This window comes from Schistocerca cancellata, chromosome 4 (genome assembly GCF_023864275.1).
Source record: "Schistocerca cancellata isolate TAMUIC-IGC-003103 chromosome 4, iqSchCanc2.1, whole genome shotgun sequence".
Taxonomy (NCBI): domain Eukaryota; kingdom Metazoa; phylum Arthropoda; class Insecta; order Orthoptera; family Acrididae; genus Schistocerca; species Schistocerca cancellata.
In genome coordinates, this window is record NC_064629.1 from 727,791,044 (window position 1) to 727,815,285 (window position 24,242).

The 24,242-nt window shown below is 39.8% G+C and overlaps 1 protein-coding gene across 1 annotated transcript in view; it reads right to left on the reverse strand.

The window, feature by feature from the left end:
- Positions 1 to 16,777: 16,777 nt before the first annotated feature.
- Positions 16,778 to 24,242, reverse strand: part of LOC126183798 (delta-1-pyrroline-5-carboxylate dehydrogenase, mitochondrial) — a 112,347-nt gene continuing 104,882 nt past the window's right edge. The window contains exons 11-12 of the mRNA XM_049926040.1: positions 22,235 to 22,353; positions 16,778 to 17,617 (exon numbers count right to left, since the gene is read on the reverse strand). Of these exons, the coding sequence (XP_049781997.1) occupies positions 17,505 to 17,617; positions 22,235 to 22,353 (232 nt within the window). The 3' untranslated portion in view covers positions 16,778 to 17,504. The remainder of the gene's footprint in view (positions 17,618 to 22,234; positions 22,354 to 24,242) is intronic.

Consider the following 24,242-nt stretch of genomic DNA (forward strand, 5'->3'; position numbering starts at 1 on the left):
GAAGATTTTTCAGTAATGAGTAAACATTTGGATAAACTTTTGATATTAATGCATTTACTCTTCGTTTCCGTCCTTCTGCGATGTTATTGCGATGGTGCTTTCCACTGCAGTTCCACATCTCTCTTGGAATACGTTCGTTGCCGAGCCACTTGACCCCAAAATAGTCATAGAAGTCCCGAAGCTTTTGGTTTTCAGGCGTGCTCTCCTGGATATACAGCCAACCATCATCCAATGTTTTCAGGGGAAGATACGCCAGAGCAGAACACATACTTATGGTACAGCGTATTTCCTCATTTCCCTTATAGGCTGGGACGAGCCTGCAACACTGAACTCGTTTGCACAAACATTAATCAAAATAACTGCAACCAGTAATCTTTGTTCTAAGAAAGAAACTGTTAGCTGCTTGGACGATGGCAATTTCGAAGTCCATCATCAGAGATACAGGGTTCCATTCAGGCACATTAGTGTCAATAGCTTCAAAGAAAATGTTCATATGTACTCGATTTTTATTTGGTAGCAAAGCGTAAACAACTGGAATGGTGTTCGTTTCCTCCCAAGATCTATTAAGTTCGATGTGGAGTATAAATAAATTTCCAAACTGCTTGCTAGAACTCTTCACATTCCATCCACAAAGAATGATTCGCAGTTTGATAAACACGATTTTCCCTTTTCACTGGCAAACACCAGTATTCTGTCAGTCAGTCCCCTGTTGTCATCTGCAAGTAAAAAATTGGTACCATCATTCATCAGTAAATTTTTCTTGGCAGGATATTCCTCCAGAAGCGGAGGTCTCTTGTGTAGCTCCCATACATTTTCTCCTAATGCGCTGTAACGATTTTTCCCCACTTCTGTGTAGATTGTAACGATGTTACTAAGTCCTGGCCTCGGTTGAAGAGCTGCGCCACGTCTTCAACGTAAACTGATGAAACTGTAGCGTCTGTCTCTTTTGTCCGCTTCTTTGTGCTGACAAAAAGTTTTCGCACTTCATTTGCTGCTTAATGTGGAATACAAACATGGCTGCCTTCCCCTAAAACTTGTTACTTTTGTGGATATTCTTCCGTTGCATTTATTCTTTTTAAAGTTCACACAGCGCCAGTAAGTCATTTCTTGTTTGTTTGTCCACTATGTACTGATGCCCGTTATAAATGAGTAAAGACTTCCCTTTTGTGGTCTCGGTGAACTCCATTATCTCAGCACTGAAACACGGATCACTACTTGTCAGAGAGGTACTGAACTTTGGGAGAAAGTCACACTCACTGCGAACTGGGGCGGGAACAAGGAACTTATGCAGGAAATGAGCTTTGGCCTTCCATAGAATAAGTCGCAGATAGCGGCGGACAGGCTGGTGTTTTCTACTTCTGAAACACCCTGCCACTACGTACAGTGTCCTAGGCTCTTTGCAAATGTCAACAAATTCCCTCTCCGTACAAGTGTCACTCCGTGCAAGAGTCACAAACTCCTGTAGCCCAACCATTCTCCCTCCTCCTTTGCCATTTTCGGGTAACTCCTTTGCTTTACTGTCTCTTTTTCTTCATTTACCAAATTGAAAATAAACGTTTTCTTCTGTTAAATTGATATTTCAACCTTTCTTACCACAAAGGTAAATTTATCTTCCTAAAAAAAAGTAGATATTCTTCTTGAAATAAAAATTTTGTTTTTTATAAACAAATGAATCCGCTCCTCGGTGAGGAAAAAAAAACGCGAAATTCTTCTTTTTTGAAAATAAAACTCAGAAAAACTTCTTTATAAAAGGCAAAACTTTGTAGTTAAAAAACACAATATTCTATTCAGAAATTAAATAATTTATTTGCAAACGAAAAAAGCTCTGCTTGAGAGAAATAAGTAATGTCATGTTCACAAAGTATTTCTGTTATGCTGACACTTCTTATAATGTCTCTCGTGGTTATTACCCTATCGTATTCGACTCGTCTATCTGTTAATGTGTACTTCGTCTTACGGTGTGCGAGATCCACGATTGTCATGCGTGTAGGGCACATTTAGTCTTCTGAGCATATTTCAGTTGCTCTACCGCTGTTGTTTTATGCAGTGCGCCACGTTATAGCTGGCCTTCATAAACCACACGCGAGATTTTAATGTCCTCTCGCTCACTATGTGCAAACTATTAGTCCCACAGAAAAATAGAGCAGGACCTTTTAGTAGGAAATGTAATGTAGTTAAATGTTTGTACTGGGATAAGTTTTCGCCAGAGGCAACGGTTTTAAGAGTTATTCAAGAAAAACGTACAAATTTACCTTCACGCACATCTCCACCGCCACACTCATCCCTCACCAGTCAGGATTTCTAGTATGTTGTTCGTGGCACAAAAATTTCCAACTACACGAGCTATTCCAGACATTCGAACCAAAAGGTCTATATTGATTGGGCTGTCAAGTCACCAACATAGTTCACTACTTCGTTAACATTACTAAGTTAACTGTGCCCATGATGGTAATGAACGAAAAACGAGTGTGTGTATATTGCGTCCTCATATGTTGCAATCAGTTGTTACCATCAGAAGCTCATAAATGTTTTTTGTGCATAGCTGATTTGGCCACTATGGGTTGGGCGCACGTAGCACACCAAAAGATATTTGTGGATTTGTTTGTTTGTCAGTGGAAAGCCAGCAATGATGATCGGCGCAGTCCAGCCTTGCGTTGCAATGTTTCAATTAAGTTCTGGTCAAGCCAGACCTTTGTTTTTTGGATTCCTTATGCATACACTTGTGATAAAGTGCCACACTCTGATGTTTCACACTAGAAATGCCGATCCCGACACATTTTGGTGGGAACGTGGGCGTTTTGAAGCTGACGTTGAAGATCTTCATGGAGAATGAACTAGTTGAGTGCTTTTTGAATGCTCATTGCTAGGGATTTGGGTATTGGTAGGATTTGAGCCAGGTTTTACAAGTTATTGAAATTCGTATAACTTGTGTCTCATATACCCCTTCCATTGTGGAATAGTGTTGTTCTTTTCTTGTTGTTTCGAGAACAAGTAGCAGTAGCGTATTCCTCCTGTTCGTCTGTCAGCCTCCCGAGTTCCTGCGTATTCGAAACAGCAACCCACAGATTATCACCATATGCAGTGCAATGGAGTCGGACACGAGCCATACGTATACCTGTCACTAACCATTCAGTTTTAACCAAGAGTGTATCAACGCCAATTCTGTAGAGGGTCATTGATAATGGGCAACCCTGTCATATTGTTCAGCTATTGGAAAGCTCTTTCGTAAGATGACCATTTAATAATCTCTTGGATTAAGCCCCTATTACTAGGTTGTGCAAGATGTTGATTAAAGGTTCCCCAAACGCGGTGTAGCATTTTCAGAAAGTATTCATGACCTATCCTATCGCAGACGTTTGAAAAGTCAATAAAAATAAATGCGCTGGCTGTAGAAGAACAGATAAGATCCCTGAGGCTACATGCGGTACATCTTGAGGTCGGCGTTAAGAAGTGTGATAGGTTCCAATATGCTTGGGGATAAGGACCATGAGTCCCTGTTTGAATTCAGATAGCACGGTATGTCTATCCCGTATTTCATTTGCTATGTATCTGGCACTGTGAAGGTTAAATGCCTGCCAGAGGAGATGGACTTAGATGGGCGTTAGGAATGGGGTGCCGCAAGGTTCGGTCTTGGGTCCTCTGCTGTTCTTAATATATATTAATGACTTGCCATTCTATACTCACGAAGATGCAAAGCTGGTACTTTTTGCCGATGATACAAGTATAGCTATCACACCCAACAGACAAGAATTAACTGGTGACATTGTAAACGATGTTTTTCAGAAAATCATTAAGTGGTTCTCTGCAAATGGGCTCTCATTAAACTTTGACAAAACACAGTATATACAGCTCCACACAGTAAATGGAATGACGCCATTAATAAATATAGACTTCGATCAGAAATCGGTAGCTAAGATAGAATATTCAGAATTTCTTGGTGTATGTATTGATGAGGGGTTGAACTGGAAAAAACACACTGAGGATCTGCTGAAACGTTTGAGTTCGGCTACTTATACTATTAAGGTCATTGCAAATTTTGGGGATATACATCTGAGTAAATTAGCTTACCACACCTATTTTCATTCTCTGCTTTCGTATGGCATCATATTCTGGGGTAACTCATCATTGAGTAAAAGAGTATTCATTGCACAAAAGCGTGTAATCAGAATAATTGCTGGAGCTCATCCAAGATCATCCTGCAGACACTTCTTTAAAGAGCTAGAGATCTTCACTGTAGCCTCACAATATATATATTCACTTATGAAATTTGTTATTAACAATCCAAACGAATTCAAAAGTAATAGCAGTGTACATGGCTACAACACTAGGATAAAGGATGATCTTCACTACTCAAGGTTAAATCTAACTTTGGCTCACAAGGGGGTAAATTATGATATGACTCATAATATTAAGCATAAAAACCATTCATGAATTGTGTGTTTGCCTACATTTGGTCCAACAACAGTAGGACAGTGGCCTGCGGTGGTATTTTCTTGTCACTATTTGATAAAGCTCCACAGATGTCATAAAAAAGGTCCTGTTCAAAGGCTATTTCCAATACCAAAAGGAAAAATATAAAATTTCATTTAAATAAACAAAGTAGGCATCACTGAGTGGCCATTATGAATGTGAAAAAATATTTTCCACATTGTCCACTATAAGTTACCGTAAACTGTACTTCATGTACAAGGGGACTTCAAAAAGTAAGTTACACTTTATTATGACAGGCCAAGTAACTTTTATTGAGCTCTGCACTACACTTCAAAATGACACAGACACATGACACTATGTTTCAACATAGTCACCAAGTATCTGTAAACAATGATCAGAACATTCTACCCACTCCTGGCCTCCCCACTCTATGGGACCCATGTTTCTATCGTGATTACATACTTGGGACACGTGGGGCTCCTGTCCTTGTAGTACTCCTTTCTTTTCCGTGCTGCTTATCTCTCCTCCTATTATTCTTTCTTCCCCCTCTTGGGGACTATTCCTTGTGTACAATGGGGAAACTGAAACTTGAGAAATTATCGGAAGACTTAGGTGGATTTCATTTCTGTCTTCCTCTCTTTTCTTGTTCTGACTTCTCCTGTCCTTCCTCCGTTTCAGCGTTGGAGGTCTCCCTTTTTGTCTGTCTTCCTCCTTGTGCATGTGTGGAGGCCAGCTCACGTGTTTGACGCAGAAAGGGCGACTGAGTAATGCATAGCTCCCAGCACCCAAGTCGACAGGTAGGGCTTATGTGTACCCCCTGGTAAATGCCAGGCCCAGAGAGAGGTGATTGCCTGAGCTGTTATGTTCCCAACTGCCAAATGGTCTCTCTGCCTGGAATTCAGGAGATGTGACCTTAATTGTGAACAATTACCTGAGGTGGGTGTGCTCCCCTCTGTGGGGCCCCCCAAAAGGTAGGAGCGCACCATCGGAGACACTGGCAATCATGGGGGATTCACCTGTGGTGAGTACAACAACTCCATCAACGCAACCTCCATCTAGTAAACAGAAATAGAATGATGCTTAAGACACGACAAATCTCCCAGTTGCACCCTGCTATCTTGAGGTATCATGCACAGGAGGTGGTCATAACGTTTCTGCAGTGAGCCTGTCCATCATTCAGAAAAGTGTGGGTACAATTGCAGGCCCATTGAAGCACCGCACTCACTTACACAATGGAAACTTGGTTCTAGAGACACAGTGCCTTTCAAGCCAAAAAACTGCTTAAAGGTACATTCATCCACAGATGGCCTTTTCACATACAGGGTTGATAGCCTATTCATGTTGGGTGTCATTGAACACTGAATTCTTCATGTGGTGTCATACACACACAGCTGCTTGGTGGTATGACTAAGGGATATATGCAACATTATCCCTCTTATCAGGGCATAACCACAATCCATTGAGTTATGAAGAAGGTTGGTGCAGAATTAGCATCTACCCGCACTCTTTTCTTAATCTTTGATCGAGTAGAGCTCCTGTCAAAGATCAAGGCATGCTAAGAAGTTGTCATCATCAGACTCTACATACTGAACACAATGCATTCCTACCAGTGTCAGCATTATAACCATACTAGCATGTCCTGTAAAAACGCAGCCACATCTGTAGCTTGTGGCAAGGGTGTTCATGAGAGGGATTGCCCACCTCCTTCTTTCTGCTGCATCAACTGTATTGGCAACCATGCTGCAATCATCCCATGAATGATCTGTGTACCTCAATTAGCAAACCCATGAAATATATGGCCACGCAGACCTGCGACTTCCAGTTCAGTGCTATGGTTGCGAAATCGCCTAATGCTAAGGTGACATTCTCATTTCTATGGTTCAGTGAGTAAGAATAATTTACCGATGCTTTTGAGACTTCCTGTGCATTGCAACAGCTATCTGCAGCTCACAGCCCACACATCAGATTCCACTGTCAAAGAATACCAACCATATTTTTGTAACGTGCATATTGCAGGCATTTGCTAGCATGGAAGCCTTAGATGTAAGCATCAGGCATCACTCAGTCCATGTGAGACTCATGGCAGATTTTGCCAGTGCATGCAGAGGTACATCAAGGGGAATAACCCATGAATGTGTGGATATAAACAACCTCTATGCTTATGTCATGCAACAAAGTCTGCCATTTGGAAGATTCCAATGGATGTCCAAAGGGGTAATAGCTAGACTGAAGGGAAAGATCCAGGATGTGGCTGCAGATGCAGGTATGGGCTATGTCCTGGAGATAGAATTGGAATATGCCACCCATTCGTATGACAAGAACAGCGACTTGCCAATATGTCCACAGCAGCTATTCCCACGAAATTATTCCTCCTGAAGCTGATGAAAATGCAGGAGAACAAACAGCTATTGACTTTACAGTCTCTTCCACCAGTCTTGTGGATTTGCTACAATGGTGACTGCATGATGATCATTGTTACAGTGACCACTTTTTGGTGATACTGTCACTTTCTTGTCACTGCTTGACATAACACTTACCACACTGGGTTCTTCAAAGAGTTACATGGCAGTTGTGTACCTCTGCCATCACATTTATCCTCTCTGTCAGGTTGCATTGATGAGGTTGCGAGACACATCTATGACGTGATTAACCACACCAATGGAAATGTCATCCCCCTTTTCTACAGCCTCAACTGGCTGGTGCCAGAGCTAACCAAACAAAATGCATCAGCTATCCAGGATCATCGAAAGGCCCTATGCCATTTCAAGCAGCATCCTTCACAGAAGACCTCTCCTCATCATTTTCAACTGGCTCTGTGCTTAGGCTAGCTATCTAATTAGCACAGTAAGAAAGAAGGCTGGGAGCATTACATTTCCTCCTCAGGAATGTGTGCCTCTCCACCTCAGCTGTGGACCAATCTCCATATTCTACTCAGCGACCAAACATCAATAACTTCCCTGCTTCTTCTCCTTCATTGTGGTATATCTAACAAAGTGTCAGTTTCTGCTGAACACCACATGTCCTGCATGTCTTCGTGCTGAGTATTACTCTTCTTCATATCCATCAATGGGCTACTAAACTTGATAAGACCACCAGTCACCTCAGAGCTGTACATTAATGACATTTGCATTTGGTATAGCACCCAATCTGTAGCCTTGGGTAAGTGATAGCTCCAAGGCACCATTCGTAGATCCTCCACTAGGATCCTTTCATATGGTTTCCAATTTTCTCCTGCAGGAACACACATTGTATTTCTGTCATGGTACCATGCCATGTCCTGACCTAAAACTCTGCTAGATACCCAACACTTGGACATTGTTGCATAGTCCCAATTTTTTGGTACTCTTCTTTGATAAAAAGCTGACATGGGTTTCACATATTCTTTAACTAAAGACTAGCTCCATGTGAAAGTTTAATGCTCTGTTTCTTAGCCCACACATCTTGGGGTGTGGACTGCACTACTCTCGTCCATATTTACCAAGCCCTTGTCTCGTCCCAATTGGAATACAGTTGACACATTTATGGCTCAGCAGCACCTTCAGTTTTGAAATTGTTGGACTGGCCACTGGCATCATCCAGCCTAGTCCCACAGACATTCTCCTCGGCCAAAGTGGGGATTTTCTCTCTTCAGTCTCAACAGTACCAACTGTTGCTCACTAATACAATCATCAGCTGACAATTGCCTAATCATTCAACTTATCAAACTCTTGCATTGACCCTCTGACACTTGTCTCATGTGGGATTGCCAGTTGGAATATGCATCAAGGACATGTGCTGCGAACTCTAACTGATCCCCTTAGAATGTGCTCCACATGTTTTCCAGCATGCATGTGTTGATTTGTACCCAGATCACAAATTAGGACCAATCCATTTCAAGGATGTAAAGTTTCAGTTGCCTCCATGACCTTTTGGAGCCTGTTGTTCTGAGCTCATCATCACAGGATGCTACTACCATTCACACTGACAGTTCTAAAATCATGGGTAGAATGGTGTGTGCTTTACATCTCCTTCCAACCAGTAACAACATTTGTTGCCGGCAATGTGTGATGATACAGAGGAGCTGATAACCAATTACAGATACCTACATTTTATTAAACAAACCTCCCTTGGCTGCATTTTAATTTGTAGTGACTTAATGAGCAGTCACCAGGCTATTTGTCACCCTGTAATATCTGCTACTCATGAATTTCTCTACAATATTAGTTGTAATACCCGCCCAGTTGTCTTTTTCCTGGGTCCCAAGACTGCATGGTGTTCCTTCTAGAAGGAATCCATCATCCTATGTTTCCTCCACATTGGTCATATCAGATTAAGCCATAGATTTATTTCATGTAAAGAACCACCCCCACACTGGTTGGTAAGCCTTAAAGGCAGTAGCTCATATTCTGGTGGAATACTCACTCCTCCTGGCCCTCCATGCTAAGCATGGTCTTTCAGATTCTTTGCCTCTAATATTTATTAAGGTTTGAATTAGAAATAATTCTTTTTGCAGATGACACTAGTATTGTAATCTGTCCAAACATCATAGAGAAACAGAAGAAATGGATAACAAGAATTCTTAAAGGTATCATTGACTGGTTTTCTGTAAATGGTCTCACCCTAAATTTTGAAAAGACATAACATAATCAGTTCTGAACTTTTAGGGGTAGTACATCAATGATAAGTGTAACACATGGCGAGAAAGTAATAAATATGGAGGAAACTTCAGAATTCTTAGGTGCCCATATTGATCGGAATTTAAACTGGTAAAAGCACATTTTGAAACTACTAAAACAACTTAGTTCAGTCACATTTGCACTTACAATCATTGCAAATCTTGGAGAGTGACAAATCAGTAAGATGACACATTTTCATTCAGTAATGTCATATGAAATAATGTTCTGGGGTAACTCATCTTTAAGTAAGAAAGTCTTCATTGCACAAAAACATGCTATAAGAATAATATGTGATGCTTACCCATGATCATCTTGTAAACATCTGTTTAAGGAGTTGGTCATACTGAGTAATGCTTCACAGTGTATTTATTCCCACATAAAGTTTGTTGTAAATAATCCACTATAGTTCAAATGGGACAGTGATGTACATAACTGCAATACCAGAAGGAAATATAACATTCATTACTGAATATTAAGGTTTTCTTTAGCACAAAAAGGGGGTGCACAATGCTGCACTAAAAATTTTTCATCATTTACCCAGTGATAGATATAAACTGTCTGAAAGCAAAGTAAAATTTGAAAACAAACTGAGAAAGTTTCACCTTGACAACCCCTTCTATTCCATAGAATAATTTCTATTTCTGCAATGTGTAAAAGGTTGTGGGTACGAATTACTAACTCATATCTGTATATCTTTTTCTTTTCTTTTTGCAGTATATACATAAAAAAAACTTAGAAATGTTCAGAATATCGCAACATGTTCTAATTAGTGGTGTGAATGCAAAAGGAATCGTTCCACATCGTTATGACCTATTGTGCTAAAGGATCCAGGAAACATGTAACTAACCACTGGCAGATGTCTCACAAAAAGTTGAACTGATTTTCTGTTTTCTCTGTAAAAGTGGTTTTGTTATTTTCAGTTATAAGGTTTTAAACTACTTTCAGGGCAGAGTCAGCATGGTTGCAGTTGAGGTGTATCCAGCCGCATGGCAGGATTAGGGCACCCTCAGCCCTACCTCCTTTGCCAGCTGCTTTAGTCACCTTTCTTTTACTCTTTTGATTGCTTGGCATGAGGTTAACACCTTTTTTCTGTCACACCATATTTTCTATTTTAGGGGTATCACTCTGATCAATAGTGGGTGCTATTACTCTCTTTAACACTTTGATTGTAACAGGTCAGGGTTGGGACATTTCCCATCATATGCAGAGCCCCAAGAAACACTCGCCTGGCCCCAAGCACCTACTGACCGTATTATTTCTCTCACCTTACTTTACTTTTTTGATCCAACTGCTGTCTATTACATTTTTAGCCTTATGGGTATCCCTGCTACAAAGCATCCCCTACCCTTCAATTGTCTTCACCTTTTAGTAGCTTCTCTGAGAGGTCAGATGCAGGTGAGGTTTGTCTCATCACAGATGACACTTGGGAGACCTCTCATTTGCCCTGACCTAAATAATGGGTCAACCTATATACTTTTACTTTTCTTTTAATTATTTGTTTGCATCAATACTGATTTTACCACTCCTACATTACTATTATAATCTGATCAAATTTCTGGTTGAATTCACTAACTCCAGATTAATTATCACTTGACTAAGGCACTGATGACCTTGCTGTTTAGTCCCTTACCCACCAACCAACCAAAGTTTATACAACTGGTGCACTTCCTTCTGGCACTGTTTGAAACATTGTCTATCAGCTGCTTCTCAAAAGGACTGGAGGACATATCAAACATGACATCAAATTACAAACTCCTACATTAGGAAGTAGTCACAATTTGTGAACCAACCCATAAATAACACTACTAGAAAACAATTTTGAAATGTCTCTGAATTTGTTGTTGCTTTTACACTATCAGCTGCTGCTGGTGCCACACTGTTTATTTGATGGGCTAAAAACACAGCAGAGAGTGAACATTATGACTGCGAGAAGTACGAGCTCACATTATTAATCATGAAGAATGTCTGAATCATTTTAAACAACACTGCACAATTCAGAGTGCCAAAATCGACGTCAGGCCGTCCAAGGGCTGCTGCTGCAGTGGATGACCGCTACCTACGGATTATAGCTCGGAGGAACCCTGACAGTAACACAACGATGTTGAATAATGCTTTTCGTGCAGCCACAGGATGTCGTGTTATGACTCAAACTTTGCACAATAGGCTGCATGATGCGCAACTTCACTCCTTATGTCCACGGCAATGTCCATCTTTGCAACCACGACACCAAGCAGCATGGTACAGATGGGCCCAACAACACGCTCAATGGATCGCTCAGGATTGGCATCACGTTCTCTTCATCAATGAGTGCCGCATATGCATTCAACCAGACAATCGCCGGAGACGTGTTTGGAGGCAACCTGGTTAGGCTGAACACCTTGGACACACTGTCCAGCGAGTTCAGCAAGGTGGAGGTTCCCTGCTGTTTTGGGGTGGCATTATGTGGGGCCAACATACGCTGCTGGTGGTCATGGAAGGCACTGTAATGGCTGTATGATATGTGAACGCCATTCTCCAACCGATAGTGCAACCTTATCGGCAGCATATTGGCAAGGCATTCGTGCCGCCTTCAAGCACATCTTGTGAATGACTTCTTCCAGGATAACAACATTGCTTGACTAGAGTGGCCAGCACGTTCTCCAGACATGAACCCTATCGAACGTGCCTGGGATAGATTGAAAAGCACTGTTTATAGACGACATGACCCACCAACCACTCTGAGGGATCTACGCCAAATCGCTGTTGAGGAGTGGGACAATCTGGACCAACAGTGCCTTGATGAACTTGTGGTTAGTATGCCACGACGAATACATGCATGCATCAATGCAAGAGGACATGCTACTGGGTGTCAGAGGTACCAGTGTGTACAGCAATCTGGACCACCAACTCTGAAGGTCTCGCTGTATGGTGGTACAACATGCAATGTGTGGTTTCCATGAGCAATAAAAAAAGGGGGAAATGATGTTTATGGTGATATCTATTCCAATTTTCTGTACAGTTTCCGGAACTCTCAGAATCGAGGTGATGCAAAACTTTTTCTGATGTGTGTAGTTTGTTCTACGTGCTGTCATCCAGGCAAACATGCATATAAGGTAAGTAATAAGTAACAACTGACCTATGGAGCACAGGGAAAGCATTACTGTGAGCATCTATCATGTACAGCTCCATAGGGAACTCAGTAGAGAGTTAGCTTGTCGTATCAAGGGTCCCAGGTTCGAGCGCTGGTCATGACAATTTTTGTACTGTAGTAAGTAGGAAACAGTTATATGTGACAACATGTTCCTGAAATAGAAAGAGACTGTTCAGAGTTTATCGCAATGTTCTACTAGCAGTCCACTTTCGCTTAGTTTACTTGAAAGTAGGAAACCTACAGAGTACATTTGTAGTTTCACAGAATAAGCATAAATAATTGGAACAGCCAGTAGAATATTGCAATGGAATAATCTTCTTAATCTGCAGTCCTTCGCATAAATCCATTGTGTTCTCCACATTTCTGTAATTCTCACTGTCACAGCTGGATAATGGCTAAACTCGTTAATGGTCTCAGACCCTTTGAAACTTTGACACAGGTCTGTTTCAGGCATAAGCTCTCATTCTGCATTCTACAGGGTGGATGTGCAAATATGGGATTCATCAAATCTACTTGATGAATGAATGCAACTTGCTCCACACACTACTTTGTGCACAACTACTATTGTCAAACATTTCATCCTAAATGAAAACACTGTGCATGTGTGATGGTATTTGTATTTATTTATGAATGCTGTGTACTTACTATTATTTTGTTTATTATTAGTATTATTAATTTATTATGCCTATTATTATTGTTGTTGTTGTTGTTGTTGAGAACTTTTAACATTGCAGCGCATCAGCAATCATGAATAATTTAATGATTATAAGGAACCGCCTCGATTGCAAATAGAAACCGGATGTTGCCCTAGGTTTCGGTGCAGATAACCACGCCTTCTTCAGAACACATTAAAACTACAAACTGCCTAAAGAGGCATGGTCCAACATTAATACAGAACGCCCAAAAGGGCAAAATACTCGCATAAAATGTACCTAAACGGTACGTGTGTACCATGTCAATAGCTGTACTTAGCTCAAATGTCAGAAGCGTGCTTCCTCACTCCAGTCAACGTTCAGTGGGCCGCAGGCTCTCAGGTTTTTGTTACTACCATTAATACTTCCTCATGTGTGATGCAATTATTTCTTTATTCTGCTGTTCAGATTATTTATGTTTATTCTGTGAAACTATAGAGGTACCCTACAGGTTTCCTACTTTCAAATAAATGAAGCGAAAGCAGACTGCTAATAGAACATTGCTATGAACTCCAAACAGTCCTTTCACATCTGAGGAACTTGTTATTCCATAAAACAGTTTCACATACAGTACAGTATAAAAACTGGCATGATTAGGCCTCAAACCCAGGACCCTTGGTACTACAAAATAACATTTAAATGACTTCCCAGTGGGAGATCTACAGGAAAGACCCTCACAGTGGGGGGTCCTGGGTTAGATTCCCGGCCGTGTTGGGGATTTTCTCTGCCCAGGGACTGAGTGTTTGTGTTGTCCTCATCATTTATCATCGTTCATGAAAGTGGCTAGCCTGGACTGTGTAAAGATTGGGGCTTTGTACAAGTGCTGATGACCGCGCAGTTGAGCGCCCCACAAACGAAACATCACTACCCTCACAGTTAAGCTTTCCCCGTGCTCTGTAGGTCAGATGTTGCTTATTACTTACTGTTCATGCATGTGTTCTTGGATGACAGCATATCAGAGTTCTGGTTGATACTCTGTCAATATACAATGTTCCGTACCTATCTGAGTGTCTGGCATCTGAAAGTTTGGATGTAAGACACTCCTGCAGTTGAGTCAACTTAAGGAACTCCCTGACACCTGACAACACTTTTGACAGTTTTCAGCTGTGAAGTGCAAATGGCTGCAAGCAAAAAACAAAAGCCATTGGTAGAGCAATGAAGAGGCATTGCCATAGAGACATTTACAGAATGGCCTTGTAGACATGTGAGATAGCTATGTAAATTATGCATCTTTCTTTGTATGAAAGTTTCATAATTTCAAAGATGTTTCCGCAAATACATGGAAACGAAGTTTTTTTTGATATTACACTAGAAACATAGTTCTGTGCTTGTTTCGGTTTCCAATAGCAAACTGGCAGAATGAATAACCGGACAATGCTCGGTTTGTCAGCTACTTATCCTATGTTTTAGCTTCACTTTACTCAAAGCCAGTTTCTATGTTCACAGCATTGTAATTTATCATCTGTGATATATGAAAACCACAATCTTCTCTTCACAGACATCAATATATACCAGAGATACTGCACTCAATAAAAACAAATGTCTTGAGGCTTCCAGCCTAGTGCAAGCCTTTCAGTTTGATGCCTCTTTAGCCACTTGCATCACTTACTTTCACAAGTATGTTTTAATTTGGTCTTGCAGCTATCAAAAACTTCCCCATGGCAGAAAAACGTAAGGTGGTCATCAGGAATTGGATCTAAGACTTACTCTTTAGCATCCAACAACACTAACCTCTAACCTGTGGATGCACTAATAAATCTGTAGATGTCTTACCTGTTCACAATAATACAACAACGAGGCTAAACCAAAAGACACAACTTTTTCTCTGTGCGTTGTATAGTGTTACAGTTGTAACAACTTACACACACACACACACACACACACACACACACACACACAAACTGATGAGCTATAACATAATGGCCACTGTCCCCTGCGAGAATGTATGCTGCCTAGGACTACAGCTGGCACATGACGTGGTAAGGAAAATATATATGCAGAACAGACATGAATGGGGAGCTATTCTAGTGACACTATGGGCAGCAAATGGAAAAATCCACTGACATAATTGACTTTGACAAAGGGTAGACTGTTAGTGCCCAGCATCTGGGAAGAGGCACTCAGAAATGGTGAAGTTGGTTAGTGTTCATGTGCTACTGTCATGAACACCTACTGAAAGTGATCGACGGACAATAAAACCACCAGCAGGTGATAAGGTGTTGGACATCCACACCTCATCACAGAACAAAGAGGTTGGAGGTTTGCCCACTCTATATAGAAAGACTGGCTACAATCTACTGCAGATCAAATGACGGAGTACAATGCTGGTGCAGGTAGTAGTAGTAGTAGTAGTAGTAGTAGTAGTAGTACCATGCTATGTGGGATATTCACCTGGGCTTCCATCGGACCTACATTGGCTGTGGACTATGTGAACATTGTCGTGGACCAGTTGAATCTCTTCACACTTGAAGTTTTCCCTGATGGCAATGGCATTACCAGCAAGGTGACTGACCACATCCTAAAGCTGTAATTGTATTACAGAGCTTTGAGGACCATGTTAGTGAACTCACTATGTCTTACCCAACAACTTTGCCTGATCTAAATCTGATGGAACACATCTGGGACACTATTGGCCACTAGCTCTGTGTCCTGAACCCACCAGGCTGGAATTTATTGCAATTGCATGACTTACACATAGACATCTGGTGCCACATACCTCCAGAAATCTATCAAGGACTTGGTGAATACATGCCAAGCAGCATTACTGCTGTATTGTGTTGCAAAGGTCAGCCAACATGCTATTAAGCATGTGGTTGTAATATTTTGGCTCATGCATGTACACAAAGTGTGAACAGGAAGACTGAGTCACAAACAGATATTATTCTATGGCCACATTCACCAGTTCTCCATCATTTTTACATACGATAAGTAGGCTCTTTGTGACACTTTCAATTTTTTTCACACTATTTTAACTTGTTAGATGTAGCTATTTGTCTGGCTTTTGTTATGTGTGGATTATAATTGTAGAATATGATTGTTTTGTCATCATAGTAGGCCTGTGAACTGCAGGTAGTCTTTGGTTGGTCTGTTACAAAGGCCGAATAGAAGAAACCCAGACATGCCTCTTACTGATCATTGTTCAAAGTTCTGTTCCAAACAAAACAAATTGTATAAGCAATTTTTGTGTTTCACCTACATCAACTGAGATAATTGACATTTTCAATTTACATAAAAACCTATCTGAGTAACATTTGAAAATATTATTTTGCAGCTATGCTAATATTACCACATTTATTTATGTTGAATGTAACAAAAACAGCCACATGCATTACTGAATTGAAATGGCATGCTACTCTTATATCTGATGTAGTTATGTGCCAAGTTATAAATACTATTCTTGGTAGTGATAGCTCCTGATTGCACACTGACATGACCACATAATTCTCTATTTTATAGTTTGTGTTTCAATATATGTACACACCCAAAAATACACCAATTTGTTTTGGAGCAAATCTTCCACAATTGTTGTGTCTAGGTATACTAGTTACATTTATGCATCTTTAAAAATATTTCTTCCTGACAGGTGCTTGTAAGTTCTTATTGTTAATTTTTTGGACTTTTTTCATACCTATCTGGTGAACAATAAACATCAGAAATTACATCTTTGATATGCACAATTTCAGCTATGCAATTGGTTTCAAAGTCAGTACCAAATTTTGTGGCAATGAGGATATGCAGTCACCTTCCCTCACAATTATGGCTCTCTCTCTCTCTCTCTCTCTCTCTCTCTCTCTCTCTCTCCCTGCCTCCCACGCTAGCGCACACACACTACAATGAGTTATTTTAATTATATTTTCATACAACAAGTGTCATTTCCTAAAATTTTATTTAAATAATACTGTATTGAATACAATAATTCTGTGATATTAGTATACATAAATGAACAGACACATAATTAGTGTTTGACAATGCAGCAGTAAAAAGTATCACATGCCTCAGAGGAACTATTATTAAACATGATCCTATATTACTAATAAATACTTTGTACATTCCTTGGTGTAATGCTAATTTCACTTTGAGAGCCCACATTTGAATCAAATATGGGATCCTCTCAATGTTCTAATTAACTTCCATTTATTGAAATTCTTCACAGCCAATTGTAGCTTACAGTGGTAGAGGTAAGATATTTTATTTCTAGAATTAGCTGATAAAGAACGTAGTAACTAAACAATGCAAGCAGAAACCACTTAAAATTACAATATTTAAAATGGAAGACCAATGAAAAGTAAAAGCTATCAGTGACAATAAGAAATAGCAGAGCAGCCCCCAGGTCTTTTGCTATTAAGACTACATTTCGATTATTTTCAGCATGGACCATGAACATGCTACCATAGGGAATACTTGCATAAAAATATGTCAAAAGAACTTTATCATTGATCAAATACAAAGGTGAACAATTTATGCCACAATAAATATGAAGCAATCAAAATGCACATAATATAGATACATAATAGCAGCCAAACACTTAAACTAATGTATTTGAAGGTTGTAATGATAATAATAATAACAAAAAATATAAAAAAGAACCATACAATCTTACTTCATGTAAGGATATTGCCAGTCTTTTATGGGTACAAATGTTTCTTTCACTGCCTGTATTGAAGTGAATCTCAGTAAATAATGTGGTCCACCAGCTTTGTCATTTGTACCTGAAATTATGAAACACCAAACATGAATCTGTTGTGGAAACAGTAAGCTCTCAAACATTAGTCAACTTTTTAGCCCTCCTCTATCCATTAACCAAGACAGATTAACATAAACACAAAAATCATCTTTGAATAACCCTTTGCCATTAAACTCTCTATATAAAGAATGCTACATGATAATTTGGTGAGACCTGTAAGGTAAAGTGACATGCTTAGTGAAGGGGCTGAGACTTCTCTCTAACGTTTGCCATAATCACGTTGGCAGCTATAAATATTGATAAGATTTCTTGTCTCCCCTGTACATGGCATCTCAAAACAACATACTTTATAGCACAGATTTGTTATGTGTATAAATTCCTGACTATACTGAGAGTGTATCACCATGACTGTTCAAGAGAAGGCAATGTGCTGGATGGTGTGTGTTCAGACCAAATCAGACACTCAAATGCAAAGGTACTTTCAAACACTGTATATGAAGAAGCTGTTCTCACACCCTCGATACCAAATTGGTACAGTGATTTTATATAGGTAGGCAGTGTGAAAGTTCACTATCCTTCTCGCCAACCAACTACACACGAATACGTACAGCTGACATTCCAGTGTTCATCAAATAAAAATCTCTTTGGAGGACCTTACAGTAGTTACAACTCCCCAGGATGACCATGAAACATGACAGACAAGCATGGCTAATATGCACAGGTTTGACAGATGGTGTTGTATGACCCAAGTCCAGCACAGTCACGAGAAGGTAGCATGCTGAAGCTGTTAGATTAGTGCAGGCCTCACATGATTTCTGCTATTGGAGGGATGTATCATCCACAAAGTAAACTGCAGCTCTCAGGAGGACAGATGGTAAACTTAAAGCTTACTGTGTCCCCCCCCCCCCCCACCCCATTTGAAGCTAATTCATTTGTAACACAAAGAACATCTAATGAATGCAATCTTTGCACAACTATGTCGTTCCTTCAGAAGATTAAGAGGAAAATAACCTGGTTTACATTTAAAAAATATTTCTTTTTCAGTAATTAATTTTGATGCAAACTGTAGTGCTGATACCCAGTTTGTGGACAGAAAATAATCAGTAGCACCAGTGTACAGTGGTACTGCACAGCAATAACTGTGCAGGAAGCGGAGCGATTCACCACACCAAGGCAAGTATCTTGTTACGGGTGAGATGACTAGGCATAGTGAGTTAGTGAAACAAATGGACAATGGAGGCATATAAATTAGTCTGGATTTTAAGGCAGGGATCACTTCTCGCTGTTGGAAGCCAGCAGCAAGATCATGATGCCAGAAATATATCAGAAAGTGAGATGACTGGGCTACACCAGTAGCAACCATGGGTTCGAGACTGGACTACACCTTCCACACACACTAAGTCCTTTATGGGCCTGGTGCCATAGCCCTGTCGACCTACAATCCATGACAAGACCAACACTGAGTTCCTAGTGGGGTTTGGCACCACAGCACCAGCTGCTATCTCACTTGTGTCCAAGGCCAACGGGTTGAACCCTGTCCATAGCTGACTCCACACAGTGCCACCACATCCACTTGTGGAGCCAAGGAGCTGTTCCCCGAGTGGAATGCCATCAGAGCACAACACGTAGCACCACTGAGATAAAACACTCATGGGCTGAAAAGGCAGCCGGCCTCAGCAATGCAGAGTGCTGGCTCAGCAGTTATGGGTGGAAGCCATTGCCTTTTCATCAGCACCAGCCAGTGGCAATGGGGAGAGGCGTTGCATGCCTCACTGTGTCATGTAATGAAGTCAATAAAATTCATTTGTAACTTTCAACAGGGTCTCACATGGACCCACTGGCCTGTATACACGATTCACTCATCCCCCAGCATGTAAAGCATGATATAATACCATGAATACTATAACATTCGCTGGAAAATCAGTGTTTAAAGTTAATCATGAATGGTGTGACTTGTTATTACATCCACCCAGTTACGTAATTCCTGCTGGATTTCCAGAAGCAGACTAATTTTGAAGCCTTGAAGTAAAGTATTTAACTTAGCGGTAAAAATAAAAATCATGTGGCTGGCACACAGATGTGCAGTTTGGCAATATTACTTCCACCCTGCAAGTCGGTTGACCCTTGTAATCTATAAACGTGCTATCATACATGATGGTGTTAGTTTGTCCACACAAAGAATTCAGGATCAGACAAAACATACAACTGACCTCTCCTGTACCCTGAGGACCAAATTAATCAACAGTTTCTTTGAAACATGGAAAAACTTTAAGCAACAATTTTACAGATGCTTTGATGGAATACTGCACTATGTATGAAAGCATTATTTTATGTACACTACCAACTGCAACAAGGATTGGTTATTCTCCCTTATGTGATAACAGGTGCTGAATGTTACTCTTCACAAGTCTTGCTCAGAATTGTTTTCATACAATGAGGCTTCAAATTTTAACCCTTTATTACTCCAAGTCACTTCAGAAATTTACTTGCCTAATCTGTTGTTATTCCTTACCAATTTGCTTGCCTTATTAACCCTCTTATTCCTACCCATTTTGATGCAGAAAAAAAAGAAAAAAAGCACAAACTGCAGAATGCGTATGGGAACTGAACACAGATTCTCTGCTTTCGAGCCAGATGCCTTGGTCGTTACATCAATGGCGCTTTCGTCTAACACTGCATACCTTATGGGTACAAAAGCGAAAGTTGAAAAAGTTTATTTACCAGATTTCTAGAAAAATAAGCATTTTATGAACCCGCTAACATGTTGATGAAAAACGCTCTATTTTCAGCTATCTATGGATACCACCAGTTCTCAGTCGATGCAGTGTGTGTGTGTGTGTGTGTGTGTGTGTGTGTGTGTGTGTGTGTGTGTGTGTGTGTTGAGCCAAACTATCTAAAAGAGTTCTTAATTTTAGGTTGTACACAAGCAACTTGCCAAATAAGAGCCAAATCGGCTGGCCGCGTTTGAGGCCTTCCCCTTGTAAATGTTTGAAATTTTTTGTGTGACATGTCTACGGACATGTAAAATTTCTGTATGAGTCTGTGGATTTTGCAGCCTTTAACTGTGAACTACAGTGTGGTGCTGAAGACTAAGTAAATTCTTGAATGAGTTCATGGAGCTATCTGTCACTGCACTTGCAGCATTTAAACACATTTGAAATAAACATTTCATTCAGTGAACTGTAGCCACAACGTGATAGGAAATTTTTATTGCACAAACACCAGCATGCCCACAATTCAGTCAGTTACCAGGAACATTGCAGAACAGTACTTTGGCAGTGCAAGAGGTGGGTACACTCCATCTATGCCCTAACATAGTAAACAAACTTTAAAGTCAGTCACACACTTTTATTAAGCTTTCAACATCCAAAGCTATTTATTACTATTATATAGTCACAACCCTAAACAAAGTCCAGTGAAAAAAAGAAAAATACAAGCCATAAAAAATGCAATTTGCTGTTCATAATCTTGAGCCATTAAATTAGCAATAGTTTTTCTTAAAATACATGGCATTAATGACTTCTCTTTTCATGTATGAAGTATGGTAAACAAATCTAGCCCTTACGTCTTGCCTCCTGCATCACCCAAGGAAAATCTGGAGGGAAACTGTCCAGTAGCAAATGGGTTCAGCCTGTGGCAGCGTTTAACTATATAGTCCCAACTGAAGACCTAAGTGAATTCTACAGTATTGAACTGTAATTCCTCCAGAAATATGAGATTCCAGGAGACATTAGAGTCTCACAGGTCAACATCTATTTATCTTATTACCATATAAAATGTTTGTGTCAGTTCCTTAGAGAACAATTTGAAATTGTTACAATAGAACCAAATTCCATTTTTATGTCACTGTGTTTCTCAATTCACAGATATTCATAATAAAAATATGGATCTTCACAACTGTCTGATGTAGGATTTCAATTTTTTTGTTTTTGAAATATGCCATTTTAAAGAAAATTTTAAGTAAATACAAAAGTTACAAATATCACTAACAGTTTTGTGTTAAAACCTCTGCACTTTTACTTCATATACTTACCAAAAGGTGTGTTGTTGCCAAAAGATTTAACAAGACTACTACAGGTAGCTTGACTGTATCCAAATTGAATTAATGAACTGAAGCACAATACTATTAACCACTACACTTAGTAACATAAGAACCAAATGTAGTCAAACTGAACATGGCAAAATAAAGGCTTAAGTGAATGTTTATACCATATGAAGGGAGTGCTACTGCAGAAGCCTGACTGCAGCTGACTGCAAGCAGAATATTACCACACTTTGTAGAAGCTATATTCAATTTCTAACTTCCCCAAAATCCAAACAGTGAAGATCACAGTTTTATGGAACACACCATGTTTCACAATTATGCAGAATGGTGCTTCCTGGACTGCGTTCATCACTTAGGTAATAGAAGACTTGTGGCACAGACCAGTATGATTCATGGTTCGCACAAATGGGAACAAGCTATTACAATACATAGCACAAGTTAGTACAGTATGTGACTAAGAAAACACAATCCCCTGACTTGTGCTACCAAATTTTAAATGTAAACAGGCATTACATTTTTGTAGGTCTACATGTGAGGCGCATGTGCCACTGACAATATTTTACACACCATAATTACGACCTTTAGAAAAGAAAGTACCTGATTTCCTAGCACCGCCAAATGGTTGCTGTGCCACAACTGCTCCTGTCGATTTATCATTAATATAAAAGTTTCCAGCTCCATGGATGAGATAATCATGTGCTTTGGCAATGAATTCCCTGTAACCAAAAATATTCAGTTAGAAATTGCTACAACAGTTAAATGATACAAAATTTTCATGCAGTAAAATTACAACTGAATGTACTGTTTTAATCTGATTAACTGTGCTTCAGTCACCACTGTTTACAACTTTTAGAGTAAGTGCTGTTCTACATGCACTAATTTTTAGATTACAGACTTCCAACCAATATAATGAATGTGACTTATATTTCACCAAGTAAAAAACTTATTTTACAAGACAACACCATCCGTAGTTCTCTCTTGCCACTTAAAATGCAAGGCAGAACACTAGGAATTTTTAACAGTGTCCTCCTGTTGGAGCATACAATATCCCTTGCCGATAATGAGTGATACACGACAGTCAACACACATCACTAGGTCTTCCCACCAGAAGACGTTGATTGATTGATTGACTGACTGACTGACTGATTGCAGAACCTTATTATTATCTACCTCCAACTGCTGATGTAACAATAAATTTCTGCAAAGATACTCAGAGAAGGTGCTTCCTTCACTGTTGCAGGTAACTTTCCTTCTCACAGACTTACCCTGGTACCCAGCAGAATAACACTGCCTTTCCTTGGATCTGTTTGTGTTGGAGTGTGTCTAGAGAATTCTATATGGACCCCTCTGTTGTGTTAATTTGTTGTAGCAAAGTATTTACACAATCAGACCATATGAGGAACTTTGCTTTCACTCTAATTAAAGGATCCTTTTTGTGAATTTAAGCTCTTTGCTCCATTACAATACATGTATTTAGTACATCAACCTTAGATAACCTAAAACAATAGATGAGAATACCAAATCCCATTACCCAATTTAAACTCTGCTATGTATAGTGAAGTAAAGTCACTATTTTGTTTTAAAATATTAGTGAATATACACTTAAAATCATGATCAAGCACCCACAATTTCTTATTCTGAATCATGACTAAAAATCATTGGATCTTCTAAGGAGCCATGGTGGTAATCTATGCCAAGCCTGTCTAGAATTTATCTGACCTTAAAAATTTCTAGACGCAAAATACTAATGATGGGGCAGAACCACTTTCTGCACTTCATGCACATGCTCAAACTTTCATTCAACCAATGAGGAAGTCATTCACTGCCTCATACCAGTTGTATAGAGCTGTACCACATATTCATTGGAATCCTTGGTTCATTTGAAATGACTAAATATATTTAGAAAAGTAGCTATATCAAGTTTTTGATGAAAGCTTGGTGATTCTGAAAGCAGTAGTTTGTAAGATGCAGCAGGATTTTGGTGATAATGCTATTTAGTAAACAGAAAGAGAATTAACCAGATTCTAGATGGCTACACACCAGTAGTCACTAGTACTTGCACTGCACCTGTTGTTGACAAAGTGCAAATTCTGACAAAGGAATATAGTTGTTCAACTATACAGATCATCACAGAATAGGTCAGGACTGATTAAGATCCTGTGCATGCAATATTATGCAACAATCTGAACATACTGGAAATTGTAGACATAAATTCAGAATCCCTTAACATCGTTATAACTGGCAATGAGTCACAGGTGTACAGGTAACACCTGGAAACAAAAGCACAGTCATCACAACGGAAGCATTGCCCATTCTCCAACAATGAAGAGAGCATAATTGGTGTGAAGCAAGATAAAAGTTACGCTGAGTATTTTCTTTGATAGCTACTGAAATGTGCATTTGAAGGATAGTAACAAAAATAGTAGGAAGTAGAAGCTCTCAGGCATCTCTGTAACTTAATTTGGTGCACAAACACAGATCATTACATGGTGAAAACCACAAGGTGTGTCTGAAAAGTTTGGTGAACAGTTCATATGTTAAAAACTGTGCTGGTTAGGGTGAGGCACCCACGGATACACACTGAGATACATCACCAAGTGTCTGT